General features: G+C 36.2%; 2 protein-coding genes across 3 annotated transcripts; both read left to right on the forward strand.

The window, feature by feature from the left end:
• Positions 1 to 10,520, forward strand: LOC110683528 (abscisic-aldehyde oxidase-like). 2 transcript variants are annotated; one of them, XM_021859919.1, is made up of 11 exons: positions 1 to 544; positions 1,329 to 2,996; positions 4,513 to 4,772; positions 4,881 to 5,090; positions 5,231 to 5,449; positions 5,909 to 6,874; positions 7,206 to 7,301; positions 7,502 to 7,600; positions 7,927 to 8,116; positions 8,200 to 8,440; positions 10,408 to 10,520. In XM_021859919.1, exons 1-10 carry the CDS (start codon positions 394 to 396, stop codon positions 8,427 to 8,429), a joined length of 4,089 nt encoding a protein of 1,362 aa, XP_021715611.1. In that variant the 5' UTR covers positions 1 to 393; the 3' UTR covers positions 8,430 to 8,440; positions 10,408 to 10,520. The 2 variants fall into 2 exon arrangements, with proteins under 2 accessions (XP_021715611.1, XP_021715610.1); XM_021859918.1 differs by lacking the exon at positions 10,408 to 10,520 and having other exon boundaries at positions 8,200 to 8,875.
• On the forward strand, positions 10,101 to 14,155 carry LOC110683530 (beta-glucosidase BoGH3B-like). Its single transcript, XM_021859922.1, has 9 exons — positions 10,101 to 10,254; positions 10,408 to 10,648; positions 10,911 to 11,115; positions 11,447 to 11,686; positions 12,547 to 12,790; positions 12,890 to 12,994; positions 13,079 to 13,261; positions 13,350 to 13,554; positions 13,668 to 14,155. Exons 2-9 carry the CDS (start codon positions 10,429 to 10,431, stop codon positions 14,153 to 14,155), a joined length of 1,890 nt encoding a protein of 629 aa, XP_021715614.1. The 5' UTR covers positions 10,101 to 10,254; positions 10,408 to 10,428.
• Positions 14,156 to 14,400: the final 245 nt, after the last annotated feature.

Consider the following 14,400-nt stretch of genomic DNA (forward strand, 5'->3'; position numbering starts at 1 on the left):
CACTTCCCTTTTTCTTTGATTCTCACACTTACAACGATGCAGAATACTTCAACTCTCCACTGCCACCGCTCCTTTCACTGTTATGTTACAGATTGTATTTAGAAAAATTATTAATAAAAAAGATGTTTTTTGTTTCTTGAATTTTCAAATAATAACACCCTTTTAAGTTCTTTGTATACATTTCAGTGATTATGACATAATTATGATGATGGGTTAAATTAATGTATTTTAATAATATTTAATTTATTCATTTATGTTTTCAAATCTTGTTACGTAAGTCAAAATATTTGTCATTTATTTAGGACTTGTAGTTGGAGCAGGTGTACTTGATTAAGTGATTGATATCTCAACTTAATTTGCTGCTCAAAAAAAAAAAATAATAAAAAAAATAAAATGGAGAAGATAATTGAAAGAGGGAATTTGTTGTTTGCTGTTAATGGTGAAAGATTTGAGATACCCACTAGTGTTCATCCATCAACTACTTTGCTTGAGTTTCTGAGAACTCAAACTCGTTTTAAAAGTGTCAAGCTTGGGTGTGGAGAAGGTTAGCTTTACTTAATTCTATTTTATATCCTTTCAAATTTATGTATATGGAAACCCGATGGGTTTAATCATCGGGTTTGCTTTTCATGTGTGTGAGATTGATCAATATCGGATGTTAATATTGGGTGTGAATTACTGTTTCTTATCATTTATTTTACTATGGTAGGTGCTATTTGCATGGAATTTGAGACTTGTATATTATGCAATTTCTATTGGGTTTTTGTTGGAATTAATTATGGTTTGATCTGTTTATAGATAAGGATTATGTGTGATTGAGTGAGTATGTGTGTGTTGTTGGGAGTTATTTTTCTCTGAACTTCAGGTGTTTTTTTTTGCTTTCTGCAGCATTTATGTTGAATTTCAGATGAAATATTAATTGATATCTAGAAATTCTGCTTTGGGCAAGTGAGGAATAATTTTTGTATCATTATTGTAATATAAGACTTCACTTGGTGTTCTAAAAGAACATAACTTTGATTGAAATGATACTACCTCCGTCCCACTGAAATTTCCCCATATGACCATTTTCGGGTCAATCCCAGCAATCTAGTGGGGATGGAAGGAAAAACAATGGTTTGCATGTGTAGAAGGAATGGATTGAAGCGATTGTCAAATGGAATTTGAATCAGATTATTAATGGATAACCAGTTCTAGAATTTGGTTGTGTAATTGTGTTTAGTGCATCTTTTGAATCTTTGTGAAAAGTTGTGTTGTCATTCGCTTAGGGTACGATGATATATTGGAGTTAAAATTGTGACATAATTGTTCAATGTCAACAATTGCAGGTGGTTGTGGGGCTTGTGTTGTGCTGCTATCCAAATATGATCCTGTACATGATAAGGTGGAAGATTATACAGTTAATTCATGCCTTACGCTGCTTTTTAGTATACATGGTTGCTCCATTACCACGACTGAAGGCCTTGGAAGTCAAAAGGAAGGTTTTCATTCAATACACCAAAGACTTGCTGGATTCCATGCCTCTCAGTGTGGCTTCTGTACGCCTGGAATGTGTGTTTCTCTTTTCTCGGCTCTTGTCAATGCTGAGAAGAGTGACAGGGAAGAATCCCCACCTGGGTTTTCAAAGCTTAAGGTTAGTGAGGCAGAGAAAGCCATTGCCGGAAACCTCTGTAGGTGTACTGGTTACCGGCCTATTGCTGATGCTTGCAAAAGCTTTGCAGGAGATGTGGATATTGAAGATCTAGGATTCAATACTTATTGGCAAAAGGAGGAGGGCAAGGAACTTAAGGTGAGCAGGTTACCTGTTTATGATAGCAGTTGTCAGATATCAACATTTCCTGATTTTTTGAAGAGTGAATTAAAGCTTAGAATGTTATTGGATTCGGGAAAATATTCTTGGCATACCCCTGTTAGTATTGAGGAACTCCAAAATAAGCTGGAATTGAGTGAGGCCAACTACGTAAATCGTGTCAAATTAGTTGTTAGTAATACAGGTACAGGGTATTATAAAGAACTAGAAGGCTATGACACATACATAGACTTGAGGTACATTCCTGAGCTCTCTATGGTTAAAAGAGATTCTGAAAGTGTCCAAATTGGGGCAGCTGTGTCAATCTCTAAGGCTATTGTTACACTGGATGAAGGTGGTGAAGATAGACTGAGTGAGGGCAGTGTAGCAATGCTTAAGAAAATTGCTGCCCATTTTGAGAAAATTGCTTCTGGGTCGATCAGAAACTCAGCAAGTATAGGTGGAAATTTAGTTATGGCACAGAGGTCTGGATTTCCTTCTGACATTGCTACTGTTCTCCTAGCTGTAGATTCTAGTGTAGAGATTATAAGATGCTCAAAAAGAGAGACCATAAAATTGGAGGAATTCTTGGTAAGGCCACCTTTAGATTCAAAAAGTATAGTTGTGAGTGTCAAGATTCCGATTTGGGAACCTTCCTCAAAATCAAATTGTAAAGTTATGTTTGATAGCTATAGAGCAGCACCTCGCCCTCTGGGAAATGCATTGGCATATCTAAACGCTGCTTTCCTGGCTGAAGTTTCTCCCAGCAAGTCTTCTGATGGCATCACGGTGAACAAGATTCACTTGGCTTTTGGTGCTTATGGGACTAGGCATGCAGTGCGGGCTAGAAAGGCTGAAGAGTTTTTAGCTGGCAGAGATATTGACCATGAATCCCTCCGCAAAACAATGAATTTAGTTCGGGCTGCTGTTGTGCCTGAAAATGGCATTTCACATCCTTCCTACAGGATAAGCTTAGCTGAGGCCTTTGTTTTTGAGTTTCTGCACAGTTTGGTTGAGCCTAATTTTGGGTTTACAAGTTTAGGCTTGGATCAATACATTAGTTCTCAGTCTACAACAAACTGTAGTGTGAATGAGTACAATAAGAAACCTTTATTATTACCTGCAAAGCAGGTAATTGTACCCGGTACAGAATATCATCCTGTTGGGAAGCCCATTGGCAAAACTGGAGCTGCTCTTCAGGCATCTGGTTTGTTTTCTGTTAGTATACTAGCTGCTTTAAAGTTTAATTTACCAATTTGCTTTCATGTAAAAATAGATCCACACTATGTTGATTTGCTCTAGAATCTAAATGCCCATCTAGTTTGCAGGGTTAGTATAGAGAGTAATCTGGATAAATTGTTTTCATTGATTTAAATTTATGAGTTAATTCAAAGTGGACAGACAATAAAATAAGGATAGTCTTGAATTATACATGGTGCTCGGCCTCAATAAAGCATGTTCTCTTTATCACTCTTCAATGATAATAATACTAAGGAAATTTTGTCAAATAACACCTTTTAAAACCAAATTGTTGTGAAAAAACACCTTATAAAATTTTTCTTGTTAAAACACACCTAATACCAGAATTTTTTTGCGAGAACACACCTTAGGGCGGTTTTAGGGGAATTGACTTGGTTTTCCGGCGTTGACCATCACGTGAAGGTCACGTGCCGACAACCTTCCTTTCTTTTCCCCCTTTTTTCTCCAATTATTTTCTCTCTCCTCAAGACCACCAACCACAACCTACCCAACCCAGCCGCCAACACCGACACCACCGCCTAGCTAACCCGACCGCTAACACCACCACCCACCAACCTAGCCACCATCACCAGCCACCCAAATCATTCTAAACCCACCACGTATACCATACAACACCCACCAAAACCACAAGATCCACCATGAAAACTACCCAAAAAAAACCCTAAGCATCTCCATAAACACCCTTAACCACCTCATAAACAACCTCAAATATCTTGACAAAAACCCTTAACACCCTAAAACAAAATAATAGAGAGAGAAGAGGGTTGGTAGTGGTTTTTCCCCCTTTCATACCTCCAATTGAAAACCCTAAACTAAGGTAAATAAAAAAACGACGAAATTAACAATTAATTTTATTAAATTTAACAACTTACCTGCCTCACAATTAGGTTAATTAAGGTTCTTTGCAGCAATTTGAGCAAAAAATGGAGTTTACCCATTCAATTGATAGAATTTGAAGGTTTGTTGCTAGGAAGAAAAGAGGAGAGAGAAAGTAGTCTAATTAGAGGGGAAAGGGGAAAAAAAGAGAGGAAGGGGTTTTCTCAAGTGGCTTGTGATCAGGTGTTGGCGGCTAGCTTGGTAGGTGGTGGTGTTGGCGGTAAGGTTGGCTAGGCGGTGGTGGTGTTGGCGGCGGCTAGGTTGTGATTTGGTGGTTTTGAGGAGAGAGAAAGTAATTGAAGAAAAAAGGGGGAAAAAGAAAGGAAGGTTGTCGGCACATGACCTTCACGTGATGGTCAACGTCGGAAAACCGAGTCAATCCCCCTAAAACCGCCTTAAGGTGTGTTCTCGCAAAAAAATTCTTGTTTTAGGTATGTTTTAACAAAAAAAAATTTATAAGGTGTTTTTTCACAACAAAAGGGTTATAAAAGGTGTTATCTGACAAAATTTCCTAATAATAATGCTATGTTACTTAGATCAGCAAGTTTTGTGCTATATTCTTAAACGTTTTGAGTTACTTTCTGCAGGCGAGGCAACATATGTTGATGATATTCCTTCTCCAAAAGACTGTCTTCATGGAGCATTTGTGTATAGCACAAAGCCATTGGCAAGGGTTAATTGTGTGAGATATGAGTCTGAATCACATCCTGATGGAGTTGTTTCCATTGTTTCCTATAAAGATATCCCACATGGTGGGAAGAACGTAGGAGCCCAAACAATATTTGGCCAAGATTTATTATTTGCTGATGATCTCACAAGATCTGCTGGTGAACGTATTGCACTAGTTGTAAGTCGATTTTCCTTTTAAAGCCTTTTTAGGTGGCTTTTTTTCTCACAGCCTTGGTTATCTTTGATTTGAAGTATCGAGGAATACTCAGTTCTGAGAGCATTACAGGTTGCAGATACGCAGAGGCATGCAGACATTGCAGCTACTAAAGCAGTTGTTGACTATGACTTAGAAAATTTAGAGCCACCAATTCTGACAGTTGAACAAGCAGTTGAGAGGTGTAGCTTTTTCGAAATCCCTCCTTTCTTGTGCCCTAAACCAGTTGGCGACTTTGCCAAGGGAATGGCTGAAGCTGATCAGAAAATTCTTTCAGCTAAGGTACCACTCGCACATTCTATGTGTATTCTTAAGTTTGTTTAAGTAGATTTACTGTCTGAAATTCTGAATGTGACGGTATTCTGACTTCAACAATTCTAATTCTTATGATTTTTATGTTGGTTGTATACTTGTATCTGTAGATTAGACTCCCATCACAGTACTATTTCTATATGGAGACTCAAACTGCCTTGGCTATTCCAGATGAAGATAACTGCATGGTGGTTTATAGTTCTGCTCAAGTTCCAGAATTTACACAATCTGTGATTGCAAGATGTCTTGGGGTTCCTGAAAATAACATCCGTGTCCTTACAAGGCGGGTTGGAGGCGGTTTTGGAGGAAAGGCCATAAAAGCTATGCCTGTGAGTATTATTGGTTTCATTATTCAGGATTAAATTTTCCTTTCATTAAGCATGTGCTCTGAATATATGTTTCAACTTTCAAGTTGTTTATATCTTGCTTCTTTGACCACCACAGATGTATGGGGGTTATTTTATTCTGTAAGCTCTTTAATACATATTTGATGACTGATCAGAATATACTGACCTAGACTTGCTCATTGCATGACTGTACTTGAATATAATATACTACTGAATGAGAGATAGGAAAAATCATATGATACTTAAATATGATGTCTTGCATCATCAGTAGCTGGATATATATTATATGCAGAAAATCACTTTGAAATGCTCGGTTATTATAAATCCAATTCTGAAAAAGCAGAAAACCTGGCCTTTCAATTAAGAAATATATGTAGATTACTTCTAGTTTTCCACCTCCACCTTTTTTTAATTAACAACACATTATTGAACATCTTATAGGTTGCATCAGCTTGTGCATTAGCTGCATACAAGCTTCGTCGCCCTGTGAGGATGTATCTCAATCGCAAGACTGATATGATAACAACTGGAGGAAGACATCCAATGAAAATAACTTATAGTGTGGGATTCAAATTGAATGGGAAGATCACAGCTTTACATCTTGAGATTTTGGTTAATGCTGGTATATCCGAAGATATTAGCCCAATAATGCCAGCAAACATAGTAAATGGACTTAAGAAGTATGATTGGGGTGCTTTATCACTTGATATTAAATTATGCAAGACTAATCATACAAGTAAATCGGCAATGCGAGCTCCTGGTGAAGTTCAAGGAACATTTATAGCTGAAGTCGTGATTGAACATGTAGCTTCTGCCCTTTCGATAGATGTTGATGTTGTTAGAGACCAAAACTTCCACACCTTCGATAGCTTAACTTTGTTCTGTCAGGCTGCTGCTGGAGAGCCGAGTGAATATACTTTACGTTCAATTTGGGATAAGATAGCTTCATCTTCAAGCTTTAACCATAGAAAAGAGATGGTTAAGCAGTTTAACAAGACTAATATCTGGCGTAAAAAGGGAATTTCCAGGTTACCCGCTGTGCATGGTGTTTCACTGAGACCAACCCCTGGTAAAGTCAGCATACTCCGAGATGGGTCAATTGCTGTGGAAGTAGGAGGGATTGAGCTTGGTCAAGGTCTATGGACCAAAGTAAAACAGATGGCGGCATTTGGTCTGAGTATGATCAACTGTACTGGAAGTAATGAGCTTTTGGATAAGGTACGAGTAATACAAGCAGATACATTGAGCATGGTACAAGGAGGGTTTACTGCAGGAAGTACTACTTCAGAGTCTAGCTGTGAAGCTGTAAGAATCTGCTGTAATACTTTGGTTGAAAGATTAACCCCTCTCAAGGAGAGCCTACAAGAAAAAATGGGCTCCATTAACTGGGAGACACTTATTTTTCAGGTAAGTACTTGTTCACACTTATTAACTGGGACAAACTATTCTTTTTTATTCTGGCTGACTAAGCATATGTACTTTAGGCCATATGATTTTCCAGTAAAAGTGTGCTAGTCTCTCTGCTTATTTCTTTACTGTATACTGTCAGCGCAAAATAAATTGAAGTTTCTTTGATGAATTGCAATTATTATTACTTTTTAAATCTTGCTTGGGAGTAAATAAGTTTTTCACACTAATCAGATAATGAGCAACATGGATTCTCCAACCTAGAATAAAATGTGAAGTCAATTTATTTATCTGATGTAGAAAGTGTTGAATAACAGTTTTTTAATTGCAGGCAGGCATACAAGCAGTGAATTTGTCGGCTAGCACCCTTTACAAACCCGATATGACTTCCATGCAATATCTGAATTACGGAGCTGTTGTTAGTGAGGTAAAACTTGTTTGATTAGCCATGTTTAAGTCTCCCCTTTATTGAATGCATTTGTTGTATTAATGGAGTAATTGTTATACAATGGCCCTAGTCAAGCTAGCATCATGCTGTCTGAAAAGAAGTAATAAGAAATTAAGCCAAGAGTTACTTGTTCCATTTTTCCAAGTACTATTTCTTATGATACTACTTTCCTTCTACAGGTAGAAGTGAATCTCCTCACGGGAGAAACTACTATTTTGCGGTCAGACATCATATATGACTGTGGACAGAGTTTAAATCCTGCTGTTGATTTGGGACAGGTTGATTTTATTAGCATTTTTACAGTATTACTTACTTCGTACAATATAATGCGTAAGATATAATGACTTATGATACATTTTTAATCCAAGTGTAAGATTTAGCCTTCGTTCCGCTGACAGTACTGCTTAAATATAATGCTTATGAACTAATTAATTCTAAAATCTATTTTCTTAAGGTGAGAAGACTAAACCTTGTGCACTGATGTATTATTTTTTAATGATGCCAGGGTGATTTTTTTTTTATATTTTGGATTGGTTGTGAACCTACTTGACTCCCCTTCTTTAGTTGATAGTTAAAGCATCCAATTTGTGGCATTTTTTTACAGATAGAAGGGGCTTTTGTTCAAGGTATCGGCTTTTTCATGCAAGAAGAGTACCTATCTGATCCTGATGGTTTGGTTGTTTCTGATAGCACATGGACATATAAGATCCCAACCATTGATACCATACCAAAACAATTAAATGTTGAAATTCTGAACAGTGGACATCATAAGAATCGTGTTCTTTCATCTAAAGGTATAATTATACAACAGTGTGCCTTCTGTACTTTGATCGCGTAAGAAAAACTGTCACTTTACTTCTGTTTGATTTGCTTGCAGCATCTGGAGAGCCACCATTGCTTCTAGCAGCATCAGTTCACTGTGCAACTAGAGCAGCCATAAAAGAAGCGAGGAGGCAGCTTGCTTCTTGGAGTGGCTGTGCTGATGATTCCTTATTCCAATTACCTGTCCCTGCCACCATGCCTGTTGTCAAAGAGCTCTGCGGCCTTGACATTGTTGAGAGGTACCTGAGTAGTTCGCCTGCTAACAAAGTGACTGATAAGCGATGACCTTTGTGCAGGTTTGCACACTGAACCTTCAGTTATATGTGAAACATCTGTAACTGTAAGATAAAGCCGTGTATAAAATTACATCCATTATGCTACACATCAAATTCTACTGTACACTATCAATTTGATCATAACGAACTTAAGATGCAAATAAAGAGGGGCGTCTAATCGTCTATGGTGTTTCCTAAGAGGCCGATAAGGTGGAATACACCAAAAATTGAAAGATAAGAAAACGTGAAGCTGAGGTTGATTGATCAGCAGCACACTACTAATAAAGCTTGCAATTGTAATGTACAAAATGTGTAGTTTGAGGTTATTTATGTTGTTTAAGGGCATCTCAACATTTTGTTGGTTTCTGAATTCTCATCAGTGTATCACATGTCATACATCCTCTATTTATAGAGAAACATCGCGTGTTATGTCATACATGATACATCTTCTGTTTATAGAGACTAACGTGAAATATGTCATTTCTCCAAGAGACAAATACTCTAGTTAATCATGAAAAAAACCTCACCAAAGACCATTCAACCAAAAGATGCCTTCTAAATTCTAATTGATGAGATATATTGCATTATAGCAAGTATAAAGTACTTCGTACATACTACGTATCAGTTGACATGTAATCTTGTCATGTATTCATTCATTTATAGAATGTGTCAAATTGTTAATTTACTTTGACATGTATGGTTAAACCTTAGTCACCTCTTATCCATCCACTCACTTCTAAATTAAGATCTACACTCACGTAATCAAATACAAATACTCCTTACTTTTTGTATATGTCATTATTATTTTTTCGGAAAGCATAAAGTGTTATCGATCATCAATAATTTCACTTCTTCTAATGCGCTACTATTTTAATCACACTTTTTTTTAGGTTTAATAAGTTCGAATAAAATAAAATATAATAAGTCAAGATAAGTTTAAATAAGATGATGTAAGTATACAAGGACTATTAAATTTTAATAAGATTAATTTTAAGGTTAGTAATCTTGCTAAAAAAATAAATTGATAAGATCTTTAATATTAGGAAAATATATTGTTCGTGATATATTTTCCATATGGATATTAGGATTGACTTAGTAAATCATAGTCCGCATCATTGTAATTAAGTTTTTATAGAAAATATCCGAGTTTTCTAATTGTCTTGATTTTTTTGAAAGAATCCTAATTGTCTTGATTGACTATAATAAGTTTTTTTTTTAACAACTTGACTAGGATAAGATAACTAATTTGGTGACTATTTCGTAAAATAAAATAAATAAAATTCAGATAAATAGAACATCGGCTAAAACATCTAGATGTAAATCAATCCTTGAACCACGGTCCATCGTCCACGGAAGCCTTTACGTGCAGGGAAGGTTCTTATTATTCATTTATACTTTCCACAAAAAAGCACAAAACTTTGGAATGCGACCGTTCATGCACAAACACAACGGTAACATTATTGTACACCTTCATTTGAATCTTAGGTTTATTATTTTTGTTCTAGTGTCCTTTTTTTAACATGCGACAACGTTCCAAATCTAAAATACACCCCCTAATAAAAGGATAATATTTAAAGTACAAATTTACAACTAAGCTAATTTATATTTACTTTTAGATAATTTTTTTAAAAAATAAAAATATCCAATTTTAGGTAAAAATTGAGGGCAGTTTTTCCTTATAAAAAGCAGCTGATAGTCAGCCAATTTTTCCCACCAACCCCTGTTTCTCTCTCCCACCTCCCCTCAATTGCATTGCAGATTTTTCTTCCTATTTTTCTTTAATCTTCTATATATTTCAACAATTTTCTGGGAAATACCCAAAAAATTAAATAAATGTAAGTTCTTGAGCAAATTTACTCTGTTTTTATCAATTTTTTCTTGTAAAGCTCAAATCTTTTTTGATTAATTGCTCAATTTGTTCAAGATTATAGCTTTATTTGTTCTACATTATTATCACTAATTTGTTTGGGGTTTTTTTTATATTTCAGATATTATTGGAGAAAAAAAAAATGGGAAAAATGTTGATACCCCAAGTGGGAATTCTGGTATTATTGATGATGATAAGCTTAGGAGAAGCAGAATACATGAAATATAAAGACCCAAAAGTTCCAGTTAATAAAAGGGTCAGAGATCTTTTGTCTCGGATGACATTGGATGAAAAGATTGGTCAAATGACCCAAATTGAACGCAAAGTTGCTTCTGCTGATGTTATGAAGAACTATTTCATTGGTATATACACTAAAACTTTATCCTACATTCGTCAATTAGTTTAGCTGGTTAAAGTCTCACGTGGTTATTTCTACGTTTTATACATAATATTGCTCACATTATTCTTTGTCAATAGACAATAGTCATGATTTTTTTTTTTTTGGTATATAAACATAATTGTCGATTAGTTTACTTGGTTAAAGTATTGCGGGAATAGTCCTGGGATCGAATCATATCTACATTATTGAGGCGTAATTTTTTTTTTTTTTTTTTGGGTGAATAGGTAGTGTGTTGAGTGGAGGAGGAAGTGTGCCAGCACCAAAGGCATCTTCAGAAGTGTGGGTAAAGATGGTGAATGAATTCCAGAAGGGTGCCATGGCTACGCGGCTCGGCATACCGATGATTTATGGTATTGATGCTGTTCATGGCAACAACAATGCCTACAATGCCACCATTTTTCCTCACAATGTGGGTCTTGGTGTCACAAGGCAAGTACTATATATTGCTCCTTACAAATAATCCTATTTATTGCTTGTTTTGTTGTTGTATATAGGCCTTTTTTTATTTATGTGATTGAGATGTTATGTTGAATGACTATAAATAACCAACTAGTAATATTTATATTTGTAAAATAAATACTTTTTACCAAAATTTTAATTTCCTAGCAAAAACAACTCTAATTAATCAATTAGGCCTTATATTTTGCAAGAAATCAAATTAAAATTGTAATGATTAGTACTAGTTTAAATTAATGTGGTAGAGAAAATTTGTGATTAAAAATTTTGTTGTAATTGTGAATTTGTAATTGCCCTTCATCAGAGATCCTGAACTTGTTAAGAAGATTGGAGCAGCCACAGCAGTAGAAGTTAGAGCAGCCGGGATCCCCTATGCTTTCGCCCCGTGTATCGCGGTGTGTAGGGATCCGAGATGGGGACGATGCTACGAGAGCTACAGTGAAGACCATACCATCGTACAAAAGATGACTGAAATCATTCCTGGTTTACAAGGAGATATTCCTGCCAACTATCCTAAGGATTTCCCTTATGTTAGCAAAGGAAAGTAAGTATTCTTTACCATTGATAGTCTTTACTTGGGCCTTTTCTTTTCACCTTACGAGTTTAATAAGTTCTGATAAGTGTTAATAAATTTAAGTAGTCATTGAGGCTAATAGTACGAAGTCATATCATAATGTGTAAGTTTGAAATGATCTTTCCTTAAAATAGGCGTGAATTATGACATTTGATGACGCGTTAATCCTTTGATTAATAGATATGACAAGGAGGACGGTGTAATTAACACGTGATTAGGTGGTGGAATTAAAAAAGTATTAGCATAATGCATGATTGCATGTCTGGTATGATGGTAGTCTATTTTGGTTACATGTAACGTGTGAACAACTTATTATTAGTTTGAAGCACGTTGTAGCTTGTAGTACTTGGTCTTCGTACTGAATCACTGGTCATAAAACTCATATTGTTTATTCTAAAAGGTTGTGAATGTTGATCTTATAAATTCACATAAACAGGTTTTACTTGATCACTGAAATTTAAATTGTGCAAATCTGAAACTTAATAATGCTCAATCTATGATGGTTATAATTAGATATTGTTATCGAGTATAGACTAATCGTATATTAAGATTGTAACATTTGCTTTAACTTTTGGATTAGAATCATTTTGGTCATAATGTCCTTAAGTACTAATGTTCGTCATAAAAATTGTTACACCATGCCCAAAAATTGTTACACCTTGCCCAAAAAGTTCACGTTTTTAGTCCAAGTGTTGCAATTTCTTTTGAAACAGAGTAAATAAGTGTAAAACTAAAAGGGTAGCGGGTTTTGCCAAGCATGTTGTGGATTGTAAGCATCTCCCTGTGTGATCTATTGGCATTAATGGATGGTTGTTTGCTACTTTTGTTAGGACTAAGGTAGCGGGTTGTGCCAAGCATTTCGTGGGTGACGGTGGCACGACAAAAGGAATCAATGAAAACAACACTGTGATCTCTTACAAGGGACTTCTTGACATTCACATGCCAGCATACCTTAACTCCATTAGGCATGGTGTTGCAACCGTTATGGTGTCGTACTCCAGCTGGAACGGTGTTAAGATGCATGCTAATCGCAAACTTGTCACTGGTTTCCTCAAGAATAAACTTAAGTTCAGGGTAAACAAACACAGTTTGATGATCAAACATTACTGTATTTAGCCAAAATTTGAGAGTTTGGAAAACAATGTGCTGATTTTTTTGTCGATTTTTCAATAGGGATTTGTGATATCAGATTGGGAAGGAATTGACAGGATCACTACTCCTCCTCATGCTAACTATACTTACTCTGTCCAAGCTGGAGTTCAAGCCGGGATTGATATGGTCAGTATGAATTTTGATTTAAAATGCTCTGCAAGTCTGAAGTCACTAGCTGTTGTTCTGATGTAACGAAAAAATGTAATGCAGGTGATGGTTCCAAACAACTACACAGAGTTTATCGACGATCTCAAGTCACTGGTGAACAAGAATGTAATCTCCATGAAGAGGATTGATGATGCTGTCAGGAGGATCCTAAGGGTGAAATTCATCATGGGATTGTTTGAAAACCCGATGGCAGACAACAGTCTTGCCAATGAAGTTGGCAGTCAGGTCTCTACTTTTTTTCAGTTCTGATTTTTCCTGTGTTTTCTTGATACTATCTTTTTCTGTACTGATAATTTTTACTACTCGCGAGCAGAAGCACAGGGATTTGGCACGAGAAGCAGTGAGAAAGACCCTTGTTCTTTTGAAGAACGGCAAATCTGCTCACAAGCCGTTGCTTCCACTTCCTAAAAAGGCACCAAAGATACTTGTAGCCGGAACCCATGCTGATAACTTGGGTTACCAATGCGGTGGATGGACAATCGAATGGCAAGGTGCAAGCGGCAATGACCTTACTAGAGGTATTCATCCAACTCAGACTATAACATCAGGGCATTTAAAACTTCAGCTCTCATTAGTCAAAACTTGTTTTCAAAATTCTTAATAGTTTTTAACTCTATATTGTTATATATAGGTACAACAATATTGACTTCTGTGAAGAGTGCTGTTGATTCATCTACCCAAGTAGTCTTCAATGAAAACCCAGACGCAAACTTTGTCAAGTCAGGTGGATTCTCATATGCCATTGTAGTCGTAGGAGAGCCACCCTACGCCGAAACAAATGGTGACAGCCTGAACTTGACAATTCCCGAGCCAGGGCCAAGCACAATAAAGAATGTTTGTGGAAGTATAAAATGTGTGGTGGTTGTCATCTCAGGCAGGCCTGTTGTTATTAAACCTTACTTGGAAACTATTGATGCCCTCGTTGCAGCGTGGTTGCCAGGAACTGAAGGGCAGGGTGTCACTGATGTGCTCTTTGGTGACTATGGATTCACTGGCAAGCTTGCACGAACATGGTTCAAGTCAGTTGATCAGTTGCCCATGAATGTGGGTGACCGACATTACGACCCACTGTTTCCATTTGGTTTCGGGCTTACTACGAAAGCTACCAAAGGATACTAAAATTTAAATATGTAATTAGTAGTGGTAGTTGCATTCATTTGACATCTTAGTGCGAAAAAAACCCATATTCATGGTTGAGCATACAACTGATACAAGTGATCAGTCGGAATTCGTGTAATCATGATATTATTGAATTGTTAATTCATCAAAATTATAAATTCATTTATGTTCACTGTCTTAATACATACTCTATAGTCTATACATTAATTAATACTCTTTTTAATTGCCCTGATATCCAATAAATG

The sequence above is a fragment of the Chenopodium quinoa genome, unplaced genomic scaffold, assembly GCF_001683475.1.
Source record: "Chenopodium quinoa cultivar QQ74 unplaced genomic scaffold, ASM168347v1, whole genome shotgun sequence".
Lineage (NCBI taxonomy): Eukaryota > Viridiplantae > Streptophyta > Magnoliopsida > Caryophyllales > Amaranthaceae > Chenopodium > Chenopodium quinoa.